The 23623-nt window shown below is 41.2% G+C and overlaps 2 protein-coding genes across 3 annotated transcripts in view; one reads left to right on the forward strand and one right to left on the reverse strand.

Annotated features, from left to right (window-relative positions):
- The window catches only part of LOC143361311 (furin-like protease 1), a 318740-nt gene that overhangs the window by 98676 nt on the left and 196441 nt on the right, over positions 1 to 23623 (reverse strand). The window lies entirely within an intron of this gene.
- LOC143361717 (dynein axonemal intermediate chain 2) lies at positions 1328 to 16645 on the forward strand. Its single transcript, XM_076801314.1, has 12 exons — positions 1328 to 1510; positions 5513 to 5674; positions 7064 to 7164; positions 7902 to 8059; positions 9292 to 9469; positions 10037 to 10465; positions 12089 to 12371; positions 13134 to 13412; positions 14996 to 15654; positions 15733 to 15879; positions 15960 to 15962; positions 16315 to 16645. The coding sequence occupies exons 1-12, from the start codon at positions 1328 to 1330 to the stop codon at positions 16643 to 16645; spliced, it is 2913 nt and encodes a 970-aa protein (XP_076657429.1).

The following is a 23623-nucleotide window of genomic DNA, read 5'->3' on the forward strand; positions in this document are numbered from 1 at the left end:
TTTATTATCTCTTACCGCTAACCTTTTTTTCTAGATTCGACGCTAGCGACAAGAGATCAAGGAATAGTGTTTGTACACGATGTAGCTGACATTTCGGTTCCAAGGTTTTCTCGTGTATCGAGACATTACTGTATTTACCCGTGAACCGTCGAAGTACAAGGTATCGTCCGAATTAAAAATTGTTTTCCATTGAAAACCGACAAGAGATCATAGACAATTTCGATTGTCAGTGATTGTTTCGATCATCGGGCTTCCCGGCGAATTTGCGACCGAATCGCGCGTAAAGAGAAGAAAGGACGAACGTCAAAGCGGCTCCGCTGTGAATCTTTAGCAGAGTTCTCGGGTGTTTGCTGAAACAAGGTAAATATCGTACCGGTTGTAACTTTATTCGTCCCTCGGTGAATTTCATGAATGTTCCGGCGCTCGCTTCCTCCCCTTTCGCGCTCCCGTAAATCGGCGCGAACCTCGTAAACAGCCGGATTATCAATCTTTGATAAAGGGAGAAAAGGATCACGGAAAATTTCTTTATTCCGCGACTACAAAGGAATTTCCCGTCAGCCTTCTCTTCCCGCGTTCCGACTTTCTTGTTCAATTATGCGACGGCAGATTAAAACGGACGTGTTCCCTTATGAAATTTTTGTTTAAAAAATGACAGTTGTGAAATTCAGGATATAAACATGGAAATTTGACGATCCGCGTCGCTCGAGAATGTCGTCCCTTTAAATGAAAGTTCCCCGCGAAAGTTGAATGAAATTTTCCACAAAAAATATTCAGAAAATCTAATATTCTAAGTTTATCTCCGTATTTTCTTGATGCGGTATCATTTTTGCACACTTGCGGTATGCTGAGAGTAAAGTTCCTCGCGTGGAAAAATAATAAAAAATTTCTGCAGAATTTATACCGCATTACCCAAGTAAATATCATCGGAATTATATCATATTTGGCATCATTTTCATTAGAAAAATGCAACGAATATGGTGGCAGTCCCATAAAAAAATAAATAAATTTTGTTATTGGATCAGTAGTGATCTCACCCGACCCGTATTATGTTTACACTCCTCGTATCAAAGAGATACAGTGATTTCTCTATATAAGTCGCCAAGGCCTGGATGATAAACGTCGCTACCCCTAGCATAAGGGGCCACGAAGCTCGAGAGGCCTCGGACGTCGAGGAGTGTAAACATAACACGGCTCGAGTATGTCTCCTGGACGATACACGACAACGGCAAGACCGGTGTTGTTGACATGTATCGTGTAGGCACTGTATTGGCCAGAGAGATGTAATCTGGTAAGAGTTTTTCGGATCAGTTGCAGGCAGAAGATTAGAATGGAGGTGAAGAGGGTGTTCGTGAAAAAGCGATTCGAGTTCGGCAAACAGTGCCTTTTATTCGCGTGCGAGCCGACGCTGGACGTGGATATACCGCCGAATCCGGCTGAAATGCGCAATTACATCACGAGATCTCAGTGTCACGTCGGTCCGCAGAAGTCGACGCAATTGGCAGCGCACGAGGTTAGCCTGAACGTGATTTAAGGAGATTAAAGGGGGAACGGGCTCGCCCGGTTCATTCAGTGCATCAGCGTTGATCCGAATCAACACGGCATGGAAAATACGCCATTGTTCCTGATCTCGATAGGAGAATTCTTTTCTCTGTCAAGCCGGAACACAATAGACGAGCCATCCTGTAGACTTCGCTTAGGCTGTACACGGCTCCCACCCGTTAACGATGTGTCTCTGAATGGGTTTAATTAACCCCCTCGAGTGGAAACTTTTCTTCAGACCGCCTCGGCCCACCTCGTCGACAACCGAATCACATCGGTACGAAGTGGTTATGGTGGGATTCACTTATGATGCCAGTCATTACCACTCACTTCAGTCTTTTGTTTTGAAACGCAGGCTACGGCGAACGCTTCTTACCCTTTACTGATCACTCATAAGTAAATCAACTAAGATTCTAAGCGAAGGTCTAAGTAAAAGCTTGGTTTGAATTTCAACTTATTGTTTTGACCCTCGCGCATTCCTCGGGGAGAACACTTTTTTCTTTGTTCAGAGTCTGTTGAACATTTGATTTCTTCCTGCTTGCGTTGCGAGACCTGTTTATTTAAAAAGACAAGGTGATTGTTTCATAGATCCTAATCAGATTTGGTTTACGTAATAGGTTGTAGCAATTAATTTGAAAGTTTTTGCAACTATTAATAGTAGGCTACTTTAAACCTCACATCTATGTAATTATTAATCTAAGTTTTCACCTTATTCAGTTCGTAAAAAAGAAAATCGAATACAAATCGATATACAAATCGAAAGTGCATTTAATTAAACACCCGTGTTAAAAGTGTTACTGCAAACTGTTATCCAAATCGATTCAGTAGCCTTTCAAATCTTTCTGCTACCGCTTCTGAAAATTTCATTTCAAGAAACACGCGTTTAAAAATTCAACGATCTGCCACCGCTGTGCAACGCGACTGCATTTTCGAAGCTATGAATGCAGTAGTTTTAAGAATTTCTAAATAAAACTTCGAGAGAATATTCCCGAAGGATCCTTCTAAGAGAATATGCCTACCACATATTTTTGAAAAATCGATTTTTTTTATTTTGCCAAAGGCCCGGTCTTCGTAGATTGCCGATAAGGTAGGATGACTACATTACCGTCAAAAAATGGTTTTACGTGCCTCAAGTTTTCGTCCTTATATAAGAATATTTTGTCGTTGGTAAAGGGCTCATTCGAAAGAGGAAGGTTCAATCTAGCGCGCGCTGGTCAGGAGCTGCCGAGATTATGCAGATATTTGTTAATATAAGCGTCAGAAAGAGGCCAAAAATTGACGATGCGCATGTCGTGGAATCCAAGCATTTTTCTGCCATCGGATGAGTTTTCTGGATGAAATCGAGAGCAGCGCGCGCTAGAAAATATCTCCGGCTACAACTTGAGCTATATTTTGTCTCGATTCTCTGCGAAATGAAGCGAAAAACTTGAAGCACGTTTCTGGTGTCAGAATTCATAATATCGATAATACAGAGCAAAAAATGTCAAGTTTGACAAGTTGACGCTGACAAGTTTAGTCAGAGACCCGTCGGATCAAGACCAAGACGGATCTTCAGTCTGTGTCCGAAGGCTGTGAATGGAAATTATTAATTAAAAGTCACATGACTATCCCGGGCCCTTGATAGGCCTTGAAGGCAACCGAGAAGTTTATTTACTCCGCGTACTTGGTCGGGCAGCGCTACAATAACAGAAGCAGTATCAACTTGTTGAAAGCTTTCGGTTAGACGGGCACGAACGAAAGCACAACACAGGCCTGCCGGAAACTTTCTTACTTGATGCATCGGGCATGCAACTTTCCGCGCGGCTACAGATTCCCTGGTATTTTGTACAGATTCTCGGAACATCCACGGTTACCAGCAACGTTGCTTCGCCTGTCGCCGTTTAATAAGCAACAAATCTCTGGGAAATATGTATCTTCATCGATGCTATCGGCTTCGCAGCGTACTTGTCACATTACCGATTATAAATGTGCCTAGTAACGCACATTTTTGGAGGAGTGCCTCCAACGAAACTGTTACGACAAAATTAATATTTATAGCGATCTTTCAAACTTCGAACAAAAATCCTAAAATTGTTTCAAAAATATAATTCTTTTCTTATTTATTTAAAGGATAGTGTGCAACCTATTCATTTAATAGGGCTAATTTTGCTAATTATTCATAGAGAAGCTTTCTTTCTATTAAACATTATTTTACAAAGATTCATGTATTGGACGACTATTTTTATCTGTATTTTACAGTGGAGCATGCATTTTTCGAAATGAGGTAATTATCAGAAAAATAAAATAGTTCACTTTTGTATTTTGTTTAAATGATCGATACGCGTCCGCTATGATAAATAAGCGAATGTTATATCGTCTTAAGTGACGTTAATCTAATTGGAGAACGCGAGTACGTGCTAATCGTTTGCTGTGTCGAAAATCGAATTATGCAAACTGATTAGTCCGCCATGCAAATGCTTGACAAATAATTAACCTGTTATCAAGTACACAGTCCTCTAACGCGGGTAGAATCCCAATTAGGGTTGTGGGGCATGAATATGCGATAGTTAGTCCCGTAATCTACGCGGAAACATTTTTATCCGATGGTTAACGCGGACGCTAGATTAAAGGCAGCGATCATTACCTATCGCCGTTAATCTTCCACCGATAGACACTGTGTCTATAATCAACCGTATTTAATAACAATTATACGGCCCCGCTTTAAAACATACATACTCGGTGTACCTTGGTACTCGACTTTCGCGAAACTATTATGTCACCGACAATTTTATTCTATCGTCATACTTATTTTTCTTATTCTCTCTTCGCGCTAGGTTGCTTAACAATGACATGAAAAAGCTTTTTAACAGACTTCCGCTAAATGATAAACTCGAGTCTACGTATCTACTGGATTGGCACAATTCTATTCCACATAATTCTATTGGATGCTTTTTATTATGAAATTATTGTCTTTTGTAATCGGTATACACTGGCTCCGAAAAAAGATCGGAACACAACATTTTAGGTAATTGTCGATATTACAACTGTAAAAATTTCACATAAATGAATCGTGTGACAATTGAAGTCTCTGCTTTCGCAAATCATCGTATATTTTTTCTGAGCTGAAGACATAATTTTTCTCAAAACTGCTACATACTGAAATGTTTCTAAAATTATTGAACAATTGTTTTTCGTGACCGAATCTACCATAGATTTGAAGATTGAAGGTTCCTCTTTACAACGATCCCCTAAAGCTTGAGATACGATATTCTTTTATCATTTCATTGAGCTTCGAATGAAAAGTTGGCGCATTATCAGTTTTACAATAATATAAGGAACACAATCAGGGCTTTACAAATTTATTCCTCATTTCTGACCCATAAAAGAGGACCATGCGTTACGTTTCAGAAGGGCTTTGTACAGGGGAACCTTCAATTTTCAAGTCTATCCTAGATTTACAATGGAGCCAAAAAGTATTCGAACACTAAATTTGCGATTCTCTAGAAATTGTGAATACTTGAACTACGATAATTGAAGATATTACAGTAATCGACTTATTCTAAAGCTCGAAGGGTCTACTTTAAATTTTTCTCTGGAATACTTGTGCATAGCAGATGAAAAACTGGGGACTTTGGTGCAAATTGAATCGTCTGTAAAAGAATAAAAAAATTTTGTTCCGAATAACTATGTACGATCTTTTTTGGCCGTAAATGCTTCAAGCTTTAAAACGAGTCCAGCTTTGTGCGCGATTCTTTTTAGGAAAAGTGTAACAGCGTAAATATCGAAAATTTTTCGAAAATTGTAAATTTATCGTTGCAATAGTTTCTGCGGTGACTGTGCGAAGGCATGCTAGCAAAGATCGCGCGAGAAAATAGTAGAATCGAGAGTTTGGGCAAACAGTGAAGAAGTTGGGCACCGGAGGGTGTGCGCAGTTTCGAGATGGCAGGTAAATTCGAGTTTTGCAACTGGAGCAACAGTTCCGTTGGAATTTCAGGCTCAGACGATTTCAAGGACGACGAAAAGCTCTGGGATGTATCACTTCGAGGGCGGCTGGCCGAAGGAGATCAATCCGAGGGATGAAGAGACCACTGCGAGATTCCGCAGGAGGGTGGAGAAAGATGACCACTGGGCACCGAGATTACATAACTTGTTCGAGGTAAGTTGCTGCTTGATCGATCGGGCTCGAAGCTTGACGCCTCGAAGGGCAGTCCGTCACTTTCGAACTTTCAAGATGATTCTCCTTGGGCGTTATCGATTCGAATTACTATGCGCCCTCCTTGGCTCAGTGTCTATGACATTTGTCATTTATCATGCGAATTTTCGCTCGCTTTTTCAGGCTCTCTATTTGTTATACTTGGTACGACCATCTTCACGCTTCAGTTACGAAAAGGCTATTAACCCCTCATCACACTAATTAACCCTTTGCTCTCGAAGCTATTTTAACTCCAAAACGAAACATTTCTTCCGACCTAGAATATTTATCCTTCTATATATATATTTTTTCATGTTATACGTACGAAAATGGTGCAATTTACTCGAATAATACTGAAATTTTCTGTAATTTATTAAATACAAACAAATTTAATAATGTAAAAAATATTTTGAATAACGATACAGCAATTTTTAGTGGCGCTTTAAGGATTAATAGACTGCGGATCTTTATGCAAAATGGACATTGTTTGCAAGAAATAGAAACCGTGTAGAATGTTATTTCTTCCCTTAATCATTTTAATGGACGAAAAATTGACGTCTTTAAACTTTTCAAATATTCCTACAATTTTGAATTTCATCCAAATTTTGCTACAAATGCACGGTCTACTAATTAAATGAAATTCGACATGACCAAAGACACCATTTATATTTAACTTATCATTTGTGTAAACTTAACGATAAATGTTCGTATAAGTTTGTAGATAGATACGTTGGTGATAATATTTGTTGTAAATATTAATACTAGAATTACCGAGTACGAAATGCGATTGTATAATAATGACAAGATTGTACTTTAATATTTTTAATTAAGTAGAATCTGAATAAAAGAATAGCTAAAGGTTATATTAACTTTCATAGAACGAACCTTTCTCCCCTCTTTTCTTATTGTTCTACTTGAGAACGTCCGCTTTACACAGAAACGAGAATTTCACCTAGTTTTCTTTACTATGAGATTTTCATTAACGCTTCAAACATTTTATATAAAAAGGTAACAGTTGATTGGATTTTTGCCATTCATTATTCGCATGCAATCTACCGTGCAAAGTGGCCCACGTCCTTCTAGAGAACCTTATTGTCTCCAAAAGGGATTTAAAAAATGAAATGCACCCCTTTGTACACGAAATTTCATTTACAAGGAAAGCAGTTTTTAAAATTTTATCCGACGTACGCTATAATATTTCGTGTTTCTTTTTTAGACATTACTTGTTGCAATAATTTATGATACTCTTAAAAATGTCGGAATACGAGAATCAAGATTATCTGCGTACTAGAAAATCTATTAAATCGACAATCACGTACAATTGTGTCATCTAAGTTGGACGTTTTGTTACAGGTCATGGAAGAGGGTGTTCTTCAAAATGGCGCGATCAACATATATCAGCACTATTTCGACGACATGGTTCCGACAGAGCTGGTGCAACCAGTCAGTCTCAGGTGAGCAACTGCAGTGTCGCGGTTTCATTGAATTTTCTGCTACCTCATTAGTCTCGCGTGTAATTCAAAACGCAGACGCTACAGGATTAAGTTCCTATTCGCGAGTTACACCCTATACAGGCGTTTCACCGCGCGAACAATTTCCTGTTATTACAATGCTCCTCTAAATGACAAAATTTTCAATTATACGCAGACGTAACATATTTACTAAACGTGTATCATCGCGATTCTTTATGTTAAATCAAATCCCCCATAAAACTAAGCGAAAGGGCTCCATGGCCCTTCGTAATCGAGAATTTTGGTAAATACTTTGACATTTTCTTCGCGGAACAAAATTACGTCGAATATCCGAACTGAATTTTTATTAATTTGTACAATAAATTGCATATGAATCGCCTTAGAGGCTCGGATAATCGATGTGCCACTGTAATAGGAAAAGTGAAATTATATGTTTGTAACTACGGAAATTAAACTTTAGAAGATTCTTGTCAAGGGATCAATTAATGAATTTAACAGAATTTCAAAAATTGTGGCGACCATTGGCACATTGTATCTCATTTCTGTAGTAAAATTAACTTTCTCTAAATTACACTCGGTTCTTTCTTGCGGGAGGAGTTGGAGATCTGGAATTCAAAGAATTATGGAATATTGTACACTGGTCAGAAGCGACAGCTAGAGTAACTCTAAACTGTTTTTAAGTTTGAAGGGACGAGAAAAGGTTTTGATTGGATTTTCAGAGCCGTGAAAGAGTACATAGACCCTCAGAGACCGAGGAGACCGGTGACCGATATCTCCGTGTCCCCAGACGATGGCAGAAGGATAGTGGTCTCCTATTGTTTCTTGGACTTCGGTAGGCGATCAGACTACAGTAAGACGGTGTATGTCTGGCAGGTCGGTAGGTAGAAGAAATAGCTTCCGGTTCTCCTAACCGCGAGCCACGATTTTCACCGCATTACCAAAATCGGCCGGATATTTGCATCGCTTTGCATCTCTATGTATATCCTCGGGAAAAGGACGTCCCATTGAAAACGGTCGAGATTGAAACCCCGAGGTCGGCTTCGTGTTTCGCTTTCGGCGAGAAATTGTCCGCTTTTCTCTACGGCAGAAAGAGATTCATGTTCCCTAGATACCGCGCGATGCTGCGAGCTGAACGATGAAAATTAATTTTCCGCGCAAGAGACTGAATTAATTGTATGCAACATCTTACTCGCCTCGGCCGTGATACCAACCTGTGTACGCGTACACTGCCGAAGAAAATTTGATATTCGTCTGACAACCTTCATTAACCCGTGCAGAGAGCGCTCAGCGAAATATTATTTCGTACAACAGACGATCTATTTCCATTTAAATCGTAAATTAAATATTGCGCTCGCTGCGAAACGTATTTTAAATATTTTATTTTAAAGCTTCGGAACACGAAGGCACTTTATTTCGAAACAATTTGCTGCAGCTTATTGTCCACTCATTTACCGTTATTTCATCTTCCATAAATTAACTACTTTGTTTTCAGATCATTTACTTTAATAAATTACTTTTATTTGACAAAAGCAATCCGATACTGCATACTTTTACCTACTGCATTTATTTCCTAATTTACTTTTTTGAGATAATCAACTTTGGTTTATGGACTGTTCATTTGTAATTCCACTGCCTTAAATTATTTTCATTTGATTAGATCGATCCTAAAAATAATCCTTGAAAATGCCATTTTGTTTGGAGAATTCTCAAAATAGCGAAACTTTGCAGAAACGTTCAGCTTGTTCTAACTCGTTTTCAATTTACGTGTTACAATTTGTAATCATAATTTGAATCAAGCGATTCAAGTGAAACTCGCTTGACTCGCTCGGTTACCTTAATACCTCGAAGAAGAGCTGCACGAGGCTAGTTAGCGGGACACGTCTCATGACCTAATTTTTTCAATTGCACGATCAGAGGATTGGAAAGAGTAATTGATTTTGATCCGACAAGCAACTGATCGATGACTGTCGGCGACTTACGAGCCACTCGAAACGCGAAGATCGATGATCAAAATGTAGACGGGCTACGAGATGAAAATCATGGCGGCGCGCGGGTCTCGTTCGCTCCTATAATCCGGATTAAGAGGCACCGCCGTTATTTTGCCTGCAGACAATCCTAACGAGCCTTACATGGCGATGGAGCCCTTTTGTCCATGCGTATCATGCGAATTTAATCCTCGGGATCCTTCCGTCCTTGCCAGCGCTCTTATGACGGGCCAGGTCTGCAACTGGGATCTCAGAATCAGCGAGAAACCCGTTCTGTACTCTGATCTGCTATTCAGTCACAGGTGAGCGGTAGGAAGCTGTGTTTCTTTCACTTTTTCTGACAGAACGCACCTGACCCCACGAGTCCCTTTTATTCCATTCTTAATATATTAATATATTATTCCGTTCGTATTTTCCTTGACCCTTGTACTGTCCTCAAAAATAATTGCACAAGAGATCCTTTCGTTCGCACTTATTTTCGTTTCATAATTTAATTCGTTCAATTGTCTATCACTCAAAATCTCCATGGGGTCCCTTATCCTACGTATTTCTGGTAAGGTGCCGTGTCTTGAAAGTGTTCTAGTTTACAGTTGGAGCAACTCAAACTTGCACAAGCTTTACTCTTATTTATATTTCCCTGCCATACTTCCCACGTGTTCGGATTCACTCGGTATAATCAATTCATAAGACGGTTATCTGAAAATGCAGTCGCTTGTGTTTCACTTTCGAATCGAGCACGAAATTTTGCGATCATCCAGCGTAAGGAAAAGTGGTTCAGAAGGATGACCTTGGGAATGTATTTCAAGGCCATCGAAATCGCGGAGGAAAGCTCTTTTCCAGATGTTTACCAACGCATGATTTGTTCGAAGGGCTTATGCGAACGCAGTGAAATGGCTGCCGTCGAAGAGCAACACAGAATTCTTCTCGACTTCGTTGGACGGATGTGCTCTGTGGTGGGACACGCGATGGCTTCGAGAGCCGGTAGAAAAGGTGATGATGGATTTGGAGAAGCCGAACGAGCCCAGCATGGACAGAGCGATCGGAATCTCCTGCCTAAATTTCGGACCAGTGGTAGGGACGAAGTTCATGCTCGGCATGGACAACGGTATCGTTGTTGTCGGCTCGCGGAAAGCGAAAACCAACGCTGAAAAAATGGCCGTTAAGTTCGCCGCCCATTTTGGACCGGTGTTCGCCGTTGATCGAAACGTGCTCAACCCGTCGATATTCATGTCCACTGGAGACTGGACGGTTAAGATCTGGGCGGAAGACACCAGGGAAGGGAACTTAGTCTCCACTCTGTATGTTAGTTTCCGTAGGTTATAATTTTAACACCCTTAATCAACTTAAAGACCCTCGCGAAGAATCGCTATTAACCAGAACCCTTCTGGGTTCTAGAATTATTTAATCCATTTAAAACAGCATGCGGGCATGCAAATGTTAGAACATTAGAAGCGTCGATGTGAACAGATAGGCGCACAGTGTCGCCAGATCAAGACTTGTTCCCCCACTCTAATTTCCCCTTCCATCGCGATATTGCCCGCGACCCGGTCACGTGACGCGTTTCGTTTCCGAAACATCTGGCGACAATGAAGACACGCGGCTAATCTTTAAATTAATTAATTCATTATATTAAATCAATTTCTCTTTACACGTTCACGGATTGACGTTCCAAAACATTGCGAAGGGAGTTTAGTGTAGAAATTCTATATAAATTCTTCTCTATAGATTTAAATCCAAGCGATCGTCACCGATTTACCCTTAGCTTCATTATTAATGGCTAATTACTGAAATAAAAACGTCGATTAGCGCGATGGGAAAATTAGTTCTGGAACGGAAAGGTGTGTCAGCTTCGGTTCGAACAGAAATGATCTCCATACATGGATTCCGGGGAATTTTCGGCGACTCTCCGGTGATCGGGTGGATCCACTGACCTATATTCTTTCAAAGTGTCATATTGGTTGTCAGCGGTCACCTAGCAGAGCTAAATATTTAGGGGAAATCTGGTTGGCCCCTGGCCGATGCGATGCGACGCGATGGGATGAGATGGGATGGGATGGGTAAAACTGACCCACATTGTTCTTTCGAATCACAATATTGATTATTAGCAATCGAGTGTCTGATGCAAATATTTAGAGAAAGTCTGGCGCATCATCGACTGGAGTGATAGGCTGCGATCAAACCATACTGTTGTTCGAAAGGGTCATATTTGGCCGGCTTCCGTCAATCGGCAATCTAAATCTCTGTGCACTCTGCCTTTTACCGGCTGTTGAACTTCGGGAAAACGCGCGACTGTAATCTTCTGAATTAATCTCGGACTTCCATGTTGGAGATTCTAACACTGATTCGTTTTCGCATGGTCGTATAGTGAAGCGTACATTTTATTCGATTTTTTCTTCCGACGGCAAATTTTATCAAATCACGATCATTTCTATTTTATTAACCCTTAACGCTCCAAGTGTGCCTCTCGGGCAGCACCGATGTGCGACCGATTAATGTAAGTATTGTAATCAAAATTATATTGCTTCTGAGATGAATAAAGATTGTTTCGAATGACTTTAATATTATTATTTACACGTCATTGCAGCATTTAAAATCCGACACTTAAAAACTTGCAAGTCGAAGTATGATGAGAATAAGTTGGAGTTGCCGGTATATTCAGAATTAAAAGTCGGAGCGTTAAGGGTTAAGTACAAATTTTATTTGAGGTACATTCAGATATTAAGATGCAAATGCTAAGATATAAAATTGCTGTTCAAATGTTCACTATAACCTTAGAAATAGTTGTAATCTTTTGGTTAATTTAGGTAGAGCACTTGTTAGCTGAACCACCTGGTACATTTACTAAATTGGTTGTTTACATGTTCGTAAGGAAAATAATTGATGTTGACGCCGGATCTCACGAAAAATCGTACCACCGTCAGGTACATGCACGATAATCCAACGAGCGGATGCTGGGACAAGATAAGAAACTCGGTTTTTTACGTAACGACGGACGCGGGGACTCTAGTCGCCTGGGACCTTCTTCAGAAACTGCAGAAGCCAATTTTCAAGTTGCAATTGTGCGACTCGAAGATCACGGCGCTGGCGCCCTACGAGGAAGGGACGTTCATGGCGGTCGGCAACTACAACGGAACCTCGTACCTTGTCGAATCAACAGAGTTTCTCGAGCGCTTCGACAGGAAGGACCGCGCAGCGTTGTCAGAGGTAGACCGTCAATTTAATGTCCGTCTCTGTTTTCACCCATAAATTTTCATGCTTCCGGTCTACGAGCGCTTTTTCTTGCGGTTCGATAGAAAGTTTTTCCGCTCTGCGCAACTGCAGTTCGGCAAAATAAATAAATAAATAATTCAGCCGGTGTTTAAAATTCGTTCACGATTGCCGGACTGCGAAAGTGTAATCGCTTGCAGCGCCATTTCACCGAAACAGCTACGGTTCATTAATGATTCCAAGTGAAATTTAACAATAAACATTTTCCTGTTATTACCACGCTGTTGAAGCTAATTTATAGCGAAAGAAATTGGGATTAAATCACTCTAGGATGAAACGAAAAAATTCTTTATAAATATTTATTTTAGAAATATTTTTCTTTATTATCGTATTCTAACGGTTTCACGTTCCTCGGAATATTTTTAGATTTTGATAAGTCAAAAGATTACGAGATGTAAAATAACAGTGCCTGACAGAAATGCTGCAATACTTATCCTTCTGTCGGAATAAATTAACGAAATTGAGAATTAATTGCTTCGCTTTGGTCTGGAAAATTAATTGTTCGCTAATTAGACTTTATGCAACAGTACAGAGAAGCCCGCTTTCCTTTTCAATTAATGAACTTATACGAACGATAAATTAATTTCGTTAAATCAAGCGATGACAATGCGGATTCTAGTAAACATCTGATGGACTCCAGGGTCACTTCATCAAGAAGAACGAAATTTTCTAAAAATATTGTCTTGGTCCTTATCGCAGTACCTGGAAAGATGCTCGAAGTTAACGAAGGCAGTGGACGTGCGGCTCAGGGAAATTAAATTAATGCAAAAACTTACGACTGAAGAGGAAGTGGCCTTGCCCGCCAAGGGCAAAGGGAAGAAGAAAGCGAAACACATGGAGAAAGATAACAACAAAGACAAAAGCAATGACAAAGACAAAGACAAACAACAGAGGAAAAATTCGAAAAAGAAAGTTAAGAACGATGTAATGATCCAGTTCACCGAGGCAGAAAATAAGTACTACGAGCTTGTAGGACAGGTACCGATTCAAATCAATATTCACATTCTACAACAAACATTTTGTGTCGCGATAAAAATCTATGATCATTCGGAAAGTTATAGAATAATATTTCACCGTACTGTTAATTCCTAAGAAGCTCGTAACTGTATATTATCTTTATCTTTAGCTTACGCAAATTTGTAAGATACAAGTAAACGTGTACATAAGTCAAAATTAATACTCTGCATATTTTTTTGTCCCATATTTTTACCACCATAAATCTCCTTGTCAGCAAAATAAATTTTTCTGCTATTCTTGATATTCGCAAAATAATGTTAGAAAATGAATAGCCACAGAAAAGTCCACAATCTTCTCTTATTTTATTTAAAAACCTTTGTTAGCATTATTTACTCTTTTTTACTGCTCCAAACGGACGTGTCCCAAATTTTAGTTTCTGAATCTTAATTTGATGAAATTTCAATGGAACATTACATCGTCGAGTAATGTATCAAAGGAATCATGCACCACGGAAAATGAAATATCAGTCGAAACGTTAATAAAACCATTCGGCGAATTTCAACAATTTTGTGCAGCAATATTCACAGGAACGGATGGATTAATTGATAAATGCTATTTAATACGTTGATTGCAGAATCAGAATCTCTGAATATGCCATGAAATCGAAGCAATTGATTTCATGAAACGCAACTGCAACACTTTTTAACGTTCTTCTTGCATGTCATAAAACTGAATGACATAAAAGTTAATATTTTAGTTTCTGCAGAACATAACTATATATATTATAGCAATATCAATCAATTTCAATTTTTAATACGAGCCTAGATAATATTTGCACAGTTAAATTTACACGAGTGAGTCCTACTCTTCTCTCAACACGCACTGTCTCGAGCTCGGTGAAGCTACCTCAATAAACAAGGATAGTGAATGAATGTATGCAATGCCACGCCTAAAAAATAGTCAACATGGAAATTTTATTTTCTGTAATTGTCGTCGTACCTTTATAATCGCAGCACCAATGGAAGGCTGAGATTCTTCCGATTAAAATGAGGCCAAACACGAGGTAAATCGGACTAATTTTACCGATTCGGTATGGCACAATCTACGGTAGGGGTCCCTGTGCAGCGCGCATCTTCGCTGCGCAGCGGTGCCTCATGGATGTGGATAGACAGCATAAGGTTACGGCGGAACGTAGGAGGGGAGAGACGGAGACGCCGCTGCGCAGCAAGGGTGCGCGCTGCACGAAAGAGACGTTGGTGGGGGAAGCAGGCAACTGAGGGGCCCCTACCGTGCCCCCACTACTGACGTAGATTGTGCCAAATTGAATCGGTAAACTTAGTCCGATTTGCCTCGTGTTTGGACTTATTTCAATCGGAAAAATCTCGGTTATTCATTAGCACTATAATTACCAAGCTAAAAGAAAAATTACTGGAAATTAAAATCTCCTTCGTCGCGTGTTTGTTTGTCTCCCGATGCTCGACGTGCTGGGTTTATCTCGAAAAATATATCCTGCTCGCGAGAAGTTAACTATCGAACCGATGTAAATCGAACCGTGCTCTACTATAATTGTCATAAGCTAACGAAGCGAATTATGATTGCGAAAGGAATTGCTGCAGTACGCGAACGTGAGCGAGCCGGACCTGCGGCCGGTAGGTCCGCTGATGATTGGATTGAAGAAACAGGATCGCAAGGCGAAGAAGGCGGCTGTGACGACGGAGAAGGAGCCGAAGAAGAAGGCTAGTAGGAGACCTTCGGAGGTGTCGATTATGAGGAGGAAATCGCTGCTGTCGCGGTTGAGATTGTACCAAAAATCGAGCACGGCCACGGCCACGTTGTCCGCCGATCCGGTTGTGCCGGCGATAGTGCCCTCGGTCTCGACAGACACGGAGCGACCGAGGAAGAAGAAGAAGCAGAGCATCAAGTTCCGGCTGCCGGTGCCGTGCAAAAAGGAAATTTGCAAACCAAAGGTCTGTTGCTTCAGACGTAAGAGAGGATCAAGTGGCAAGAAGAAGGCGAAGAAGTTGGAGACAGGGACTCCAAGCTTGACCTCGCCGATGTTGATGGATGAGCCCATGGTAACGGCGTCGATGAAGCTGCTTCGCGGGAAGAGCCTGAAAGCGCTTATTCGTTGGAAAATGCTGGACCTGCCCGCGGAGCTGATGCAGGAAGTCGAGAGGGCCAGGAGAGAGATAAGAGAGTTAGCACCGTCCGGAACAGTCTGCTGGAAGAGACGTATGGCCAAGAAGGTGGAAGAGGAAAAGCGGTGAGAATGTCGACAAAGTTCCTTTGATTCCGGTGAACCCGGCTAACCGATAAACTGGCCTGTTCCGCCACGGTTTAGGGTCACTACGAAATTTGTTTGCGGACTTGTTGTTTCGTTGTTGTTCTTGTCGCCTGCATATATTTTGTTCTATGCCGGACCGGGCCAGGTTGTGGCCGAAATAATGGCTAGACCGATGGCGTTCGGGAAAGTTTCCGGTTTCGGGGAGTAGCCCGAGTAGAAAGCGATGCGACACTGAGAAAGCAATTTTAACTCTTTTGCGTTCTTGGATCGTGCGTCTGTAGTAGGAGGTTCGATAGTCGTGCATAACAAAAGCAATTTTAAGATCGTAGTATTTAAATTAGACCACCGAGAATTAGCTACTACACCGTAAAGCTGAAATTCTACAATGCTATTCAAAAGACTCTTGAAAGCAGGAGAAAGCAACGCGAAACAATAAAAATTCACTTTCGTAATTACATTTGCCCGAACAGAAAAGCTTTTGCCTCGGACATTTTCATCCACCTTTCCAACACAGATAAATATGTACTGCTTCTCCTGCGACTCGCCCTAAACACGCAGTTTCCCGCCATAAAGCACTCGTGGAATGCTCGAGTGTTTCGCCGTAACCCACATTGGTTCAATTTTCCGTTTTGAAAACAGGCAAGCCAGCGACACCGACCGATTGCGAAAATCTCAGGTCGATTTCGAGGGGGATCGGGAGGACGAGGAGGAGGAGTCTTCGGTGAGCGAAGAGGACAGCTCGGAGGAACAGTTGCCGGTTAAAGAAAGACGAAAAACAAGAGTCAGCGTGGATCCGTGCGGTCCTTGGAAAGGGAAGAGCATCTCGGAGGAATTCTCGGCGATGATCGGTGTCCCGATGCCGAAATCGATCGACGAAGAGGTCGAGGAAGGGAAGGCGTTCATGAAGGAGATGAAAGCTATTCAAGCTAGAATTTATCCACGAATTTCAGAGTTTCACACGATCGAGTGACGCTGGAACGACGCCGTTCGACCGAGTTTCTGCCGCCTTGCATCCGATCGAAACCGAACAACCGGTCGGCGGGTTCAGACATTTATTACGGTGCCTTGATTTCGGTAATCAGCGCAATTTCGGGGGACAGCTTCCCGAAATGTTGGTGAATAAAATTATAAAATTCCTGGAAAATTCTCGGAATGAAAGCTTAATGTTGCTTTTATACGAGACTCCAATAGGACTATCCAATCTATCTACCATCAAAATATCCAACATCCTCGGAAAGTAAATAAATAATTCCGAGTCATTGCCAAATTGAATCGAAATAATAGAAGTCTATTAAAATAATAGATAATTGATGTATCTCCGATGTATTGCCAGTTCGAAAATATTTTCTAATACCCTTACTATATGGACAGCAACTTTGGCATAATACATAGTAATCCAGTTATTGGAATACTGTATCGTATATTATAGGCCATGCTAAGTCACTTTTTCCTCGTGAATGAGAAAAGTATTTGCCACTAAAAACCATTATTGCTTATTGAAATCTATTTGCACCTACTATTTAGTAACTCAAACGGATTTTTCAAGTAGTAGTGAATAATGCTTCAAACAAGATGTAAAGTGATATAACACAGGAAATCGTACTTCTATTTAAAGTGGAATTTTACTTGGATATTATCGATACTGATTTTATGAAATAAAAATTGTAAACCTTGCATTCCTAAACGGAACATTCGAGCTTTTGCGAAGATTGATAAATATTTTTCTATGATATCTATTTTGATAGATTTTAGATAGCAGAGCATGTTTCCAAGAGATATATAACGCAGAAAATGCATGGTCAAATTGTGTCAGACAAAAACTCTGCTCTGTCGAATAATTCAGATAATACAAAATAAATTCACGTTTGCCTATTCCTAATATTAAACATTTTTAGCAGTTCTGTTTAGTTACAAGACAATATTTTCTAGCGTCGTAATTTTGTTCGAGTAAAACTCACTTCTGTTCAACACTAAACCTACCGCAGTCAATTGACCAATTTTTTGTCCTGCAATTATTGAAATTATTACGAAATAACTAAATAAATTTCATTATTTAACTGTGCAAAATCTAAGTACAATCTTCTCATTCCTATAATAAAGCAACCTGTTACAGTCAGTTTCCTACTCGGGAGGTTTAGCATTAATTTGATAATGTTTTAGCATTGTTCGTTTAATTTCGGCGGATGTTGGTAACAAGCGAACAGCTCTATTTGGTATAGATATGACATAAAGCCCCCTCACCGCGATAATTTTCCGTGTTATCTTATAATTTCGTTCACCAGCGAAGCGTCGAGTCTCGGACTTTTCGAGTGAATTCAATTCTCAGTCGTAGTTTTAACAGCGCACAATTTGGTTCAATTGTTGCGCAGTTAGTCCAGTTACACGGACCACGGTTTAGTTAATAAACGATGCAGTTGGGATTAGGTTTCTTGAGTCCAGTTCGCGGGACAAGGTGGAAAGACGCCAAGTTGGCGCCGACATTTTCTCGTTAAACTGTATACATACACCGTTGCGTACCGGTTCCCCGAGGATCCAAATTAAATTTTTCCCGTCGCGATTCTCTCTCTCTCTCTCTCTCTCTCTCTCTCTCTCTTTCTCTCTCTTGTCCGAAGCACCGGATCGTACAGAAGCACGAGACTGCTGTTTCGAGTATCTTGGAATTGTGGTTTTCGGGGATGGCTTTCGGGGAGTATCGCGAAGCTTTCCTGGATTAATGCAACGTTTTCGGCTGCTGAAGAATAGGGGATGTTTTGCTGGTACGAATTGTTGCGTTCTCTTGGAAGTTCCTTTCGAAGCATTGATATACGACGTCGACTATTGATGGCTCGAAAAAGATCGCTGCAGTCGCAAAGCACATACCAAGAAAGACATGGCTGAGTTTTGTAAAGATGGCGGGATTCCTTGTGGTACACAAGCTCCATTACGCGAACGTTACGGTTGCTATTCGAAATGGATTAATGCGTTATTAAACTTTGTTGGAACCGTTGCTGTTACGATGCTCTGTAGTGTATTAAGTCTGAAGTAGGTAATATGTAACGTGTGCTAAGAGTTTTAATCTTCTATAAGTTTTATATTGACCAGCGTCGTTATAATGTTTTCGTAAAGCTCTTCCTTTTATGGGTGAGAATAACATATAACTTCATTTCATTTAATTTATATTATTGATATTATTGAACGAAAATCTTCGAAATGTTTGTACTATTATAATGTGCATTTTTAATGTTTATGTACGAAACGCAATAAAATAAGAATTAAAAATTAAGAATTTCATTCAATTTTGATTTGTCACGTCATCAAACTTTGATACAAGAATTATTGCAGTTCACGATCATGCAAAAATTATAGAAAATATACAACCTTGTATTTAAACAAAAAATCGAGAAACAGAAAGTCACAGTAACTTTTATTCAAATAACCGGTTAAATAACATTGTATGTAGTAACGTGGATTCAAGGAGGACATTTATTTTGCGAGTATTTGCTGAAGCTGCAGAGACTATGATAAAGCTACAGAACGTTTCCAGAACCACAATATGATAAATCAGAGTAGGAAGGGCTGACAATCAGGGGCTGGTTCCGGGCAGCGGTGCAAGAAGGCATTTCCTAAAGTCGTTTGCCGACAATGTCCAGACTAACTTCCGGGAGTCTAAGCTAACGTTCAACCAGAGAGACGAGATATTCACGTGGCACTAGGATTTTTGCAAGGAAAGATAGAAATTTATTCGTTTTATCAACCGAAAGTGGAAACTAAAATTTTATTTCAATCTTTTTCTCTACGCGAAATTTCGATCAGCTGTGACAAATAGACTGCGCATCTTTATACAAAATGCAAGCTCTCTATTTAATTTATTGCATTTTTTAGTAGCTTTATTTTTTCACGGTTATTCCAATATCGTGTTTTTTAAATGGAATGCCATATTTTTGTTTTGATATTCTGAGAGTAGAAAAAAAGTGAGTTAAAAATATGTCTTTGAGGGTGTTTTGGAAAAGCTAGGCAAAGGAAATCGAAAGCGATAAATTAGGATTTAGGGGTCTATTTTAGGGCCCTCCGAGAGGAGAAGGGGGACGATTTCCGAAAAAAATAAAAAACACGGGTCGAGTCGATTTCGGAGGAGTATCCGATAGCGTAATTTAAAATTTGTTTGGGCCGCCAACGAGCTAGATACGGCGATTTGATCAAAGCCAAAAGAGAGGGACACCTTGTACATAGGGAGCGAAGTATTAAAACGGAATACTTTGGAAACAATAGCAGGTAGCGAAATATTAAAGCGGAATAGTTTAGGAATCAAGTTCAGGTAGGTAGCGAGGTATTTAAGTGAACTAGTATTACAAACAGCGGACGTGTAAATAGCGAAGTATGTAAGCGGATTCGAGTAAGAAATAGAGAGCGTGCGAGTAACAGATAAGAGAAAGCGAGCAAAACGAGAGTGAGTAAAGTAAAATCAAGTACATGTTTAGAGTTAATTAATTAGAGTTAGAATTGTACGTGTCGTAAGATAAATAAGAGAACAAGAATGTAGTGCCTAATTCTCACGTTCGGTCTGCCCGAGGCCGACCACTGTGGTTTAGCAAAATTTCGCCGAGGTCGAAGTCGGACGATCGTGGTTGCCTTGTTCCAGAGTTAGCCTCCATCGAAAGGGAATCAAACTCTGTGCGCGAAACAAATATTTTGCGTCGACGTTAGAAGAGAACTGGACGCGGCGCGGCGCGGCCCCGCCTCGGAAGAGCACTCGACCCTATACGGTACGACAAATCCACTTTGGTCCACGTTATTCTATCGGAAGAAGGAGCCCGGGATCCGCTAAGCTCGTCAGTGGACTGCTCGGGACAAGCTCGGTTTCCCTTCGAGCTTGAACAAACTGTTTTCCTCGGGAAAGCGGTCCTCGAGCTCTTCGAGCGGAGTTACGTTGCGCGAACTCGTGCGCGATTAAATTCAAAGGGAATTGCCCGGCGAGACAGTTTCTCTCGTGCGCTGCCAGAAGGAGGAGTTGCGTCGTCGCACAAGGCACCAGGAAAATTTTCGAATTACGAGCGTGGGAACGCGAAGGGAGCCAGAGGAATCGACGGGCGCCGGAAATTCCGCGAACCGGCACCAACAGAAACGCGGACACCGAGGAAAGTCGAATGAAATACACGACTCGCGAGCTGTCTGCTGGAAACCCAAATTCCGAGATGGATTCGTGCCCGTTTCACGGCGTGTCATCATCGGTCATTTCTTGGCCCCACGCGCACTCTGCAAATCGAAGAATTAGCTATACATTTGGTAAAAAGTTTGTCTTTGAAACGTGGTTTCTACGTATGTCGTTAACGAACGAGATCGCTGTAATTATTTTAAAAAAGATGGTTAGTAGATTTGTCGCGAACCTTTTCTCGAGCAACCGGCGAGTCGATTTATAACGTGATTCTCTAACGCAATTGGGAAGTTACTATGCGACCGTGCAGATCGAAGGCTTTAGAGCGTTTCCTGATTCCGAATCAATTTACGGCTGTCAAGGGTAATTCAATGGTGTCTAATAAATAATGAGAGTATCTAAAGCGGGGGCGAACGAATACGTGCTCGGGCACGTTATATCAACTTCTAGGATTAAATGGTAAATTGGCCATTGTAATCCACGACTATCTGGTACAATAGACGGCCGGTGCAGCTGACACCGATCGTATTAATGTCGCGGTGGTGTTTCGCGATTAGCGGCGTCGTGATTTGAAGTGAGATCGAGCGTTTCGGACACCAACAAACTCTGCCCTTGCCTTTGGCACTGGGGGCTCCACTGAATCACGTGTAGTATATCACCGCACTTCTCGCAGTGTATGCATCTAGCAAAATAACATTTTCTCATTCGCAAAGACTGAAACCGAAAACAGTATGCAACTGCTTCAGATCTCTCAGTAAATACAAAATTAAACTAATCAACATTTCCATTTGCAACGCGTGTAATGTGAAACTAGCTACCGATCTTCGTGTTCCATATTATATTAAAACTCGAACAATAGCATTTCAGTCTATTTTGACCCATTCCTTCGAAGACCGCGTACAACTTCTCCAAGCGAAATTGAAATGTCAGCTATAAGGGAACTTGAATCATCCCCGAGAAGTACGTTCGAAAATGCAGTTAGAAAACTTGATAAGTAAGATCCTGCGAGGACCGTAATTTATGAAATTACAGGAACTATCCATCGAAGAGTTAAAGTCTCACCTGAGAAAATAAGATGTCCGATGGATCTCGATAAGCATCAGAGAAACTATTTTGAGAGTACTCTACAAAAATTAGCATCACTGGAAATTACTCAAAAGGAGAGTGTCCTAGGACTAGCTAACAGTCTCAATTATGTAATACGACTGTGCACATACCGGCAATTAAACCACTGAATACAGCTGGAATTATATCGTGTTTAGTGTCATTTTAATGAGAAAAAGGTCACAAGTAAGTTGGTGAAAGTCCGATAAAAAAATAATGAAAAAGAAAGAAGTATCCTGATTGGATTAGTAGTGGTTCACACTACTCGGTGACCGACCGAAGCAGGCTTCGTGGCCCCACGGTGGAAGGGATGGGAGCAATGCTCAGATCGTACAGTTCCCGTTTGCTCAGATCGAACCTTTACCGTACTACGAAAAAATTCTACTACGAACTCATCTTGCCCAGGTGTCTACGCCCGATTAGCAGTCTCAATTGCGAGCGTATTTCACGCGAAGCCAGATATTTCCATATAAAGTGAAACTTGTTCGGAAAAATTTCCTTCCAACTTCCCTCCAAAAATTGCAAAAATTCCGAGCACAAGTTGAGGCGGAAGATTTTTCGATGCCCGGGAAGAGAAGCCCGTCTCGGCGAGTTGACAGCCAGCGAAACAAGTTTCAAACTTCGGAGGTCTTTGGAACGGTGTTTGTCAACGCGACGGTTCTCTTCCGCGCGGCTTCGCGGCTGCACATTTTCCGGAAACGTTAGGTAGTTGGTACGCGTGCTCAAAGGGCCCGACGGCCACGATGTTTAAGCCGTGAAATCGATGCGGAAATTCAGCGTGCACAAAAGCATCCAGCGGAGATGAAAAAAGCAACTGCGGATCGGATACGCGAACGTAAATCGGCCGAGTTTCGTTATCGTTCGGTTTCCTCTCGCGGCTCGGGGAGCCGCTTACGAGACAGACAGGAAAACGTTCAAGAACCGGCTCGCTTCGCTTCCGGGATTATGCGATACCCCGCTGCGATACGTTTCGATTCGTTACTGTCGCTCCTTCTATCCAATAGGAGCCAGCCAGTTCGGACCAAATGCCGGCCGGAGTCGAATATCGTCCACGGACGACGGAAAAATTATTATAAATTAGGGATAATCCGTTAAATGGCACCGGCTTACCAACTCGTTTTCTGCCCGCTTGTCCTCTTTGCACAATGCTTCCTATTCAATGTTGCATACGTGGCTGACAGCCACTTTTTCGTTCATTGGCAAAAAGATACAGTGAATGCTCGATATACGTCAACCAAACGGGTCTTGCCAGCGACATATATCGTCCAGGAGCCGTGGTATGTCTACCGAGGCCTCTCGAGCTTCGTGGCTCCTCGCATACCCTGTGGCAGTGGGGATAATTCCGCGACGTTTATCGTCCAGGCCTTGGCGACATATATAGAGAAACCACTCGAGGAGCGAAGAACTTGACTATTATTTATTTAACAAATCCGATAGAATAAGTCTGTGTCCCATTTAACCTATTTCATGGTACGAAAATTGTTGAGCCAACTCCATTTATTTTATTGGAACGGCCCAGTGTGCGAGGACGCGACGCTCGACGAGATCAACATTACAGAAAGAGTTACGATACAGGTGTTATCCCGACGATTGAACGAATTGTTTTCTCGGATGTGGAAAAATCGATTTTTCAGGAGAAAACGGTGGCCGATCGAGCCGTCCTTATTTCGATCGGGGATTCCCGTGATTTCCGCGAAATCCCGGGAAATACCG

This window comes from Halictus rubicundus, chromosome 1 (genome assembly GCF_050948215.1).
Source record: "Halictus rubicundus isolate RS-2024b chromosome 1, iyHalRubi1_principal, whole genome shotgun sequence".
NCBI lineage: Eukaryota > Metazoa > Arthropoda > Insecta > Hymenoptera > Halictidae > Halictus > Halictus rubicundus.

Coding starts and splice junctions, on each gene's coding strand:
- LOC143361717 (XM_076801314.1), top strand. CDS start 1,328: ATGGAGGTGAAGAGGGTGTTCGTGAAAAAGCGATTCGAGTTCGGCAAA. Junction 8,060..9,291: donor GGTGTATGTCTGGCAGGTCG/GTAGGTAGAAGA, acceptor TTTTGCCTGCAG/ACAATCCTAACGAGCCTTAC. Junction 12,372..13,133: donor ACCGCGCAGCGTTGTCAGAG/GTAGACCGTCAA, acceptor TCCTTATCGCAG/TACCTGGAAAGATGCTCGAA.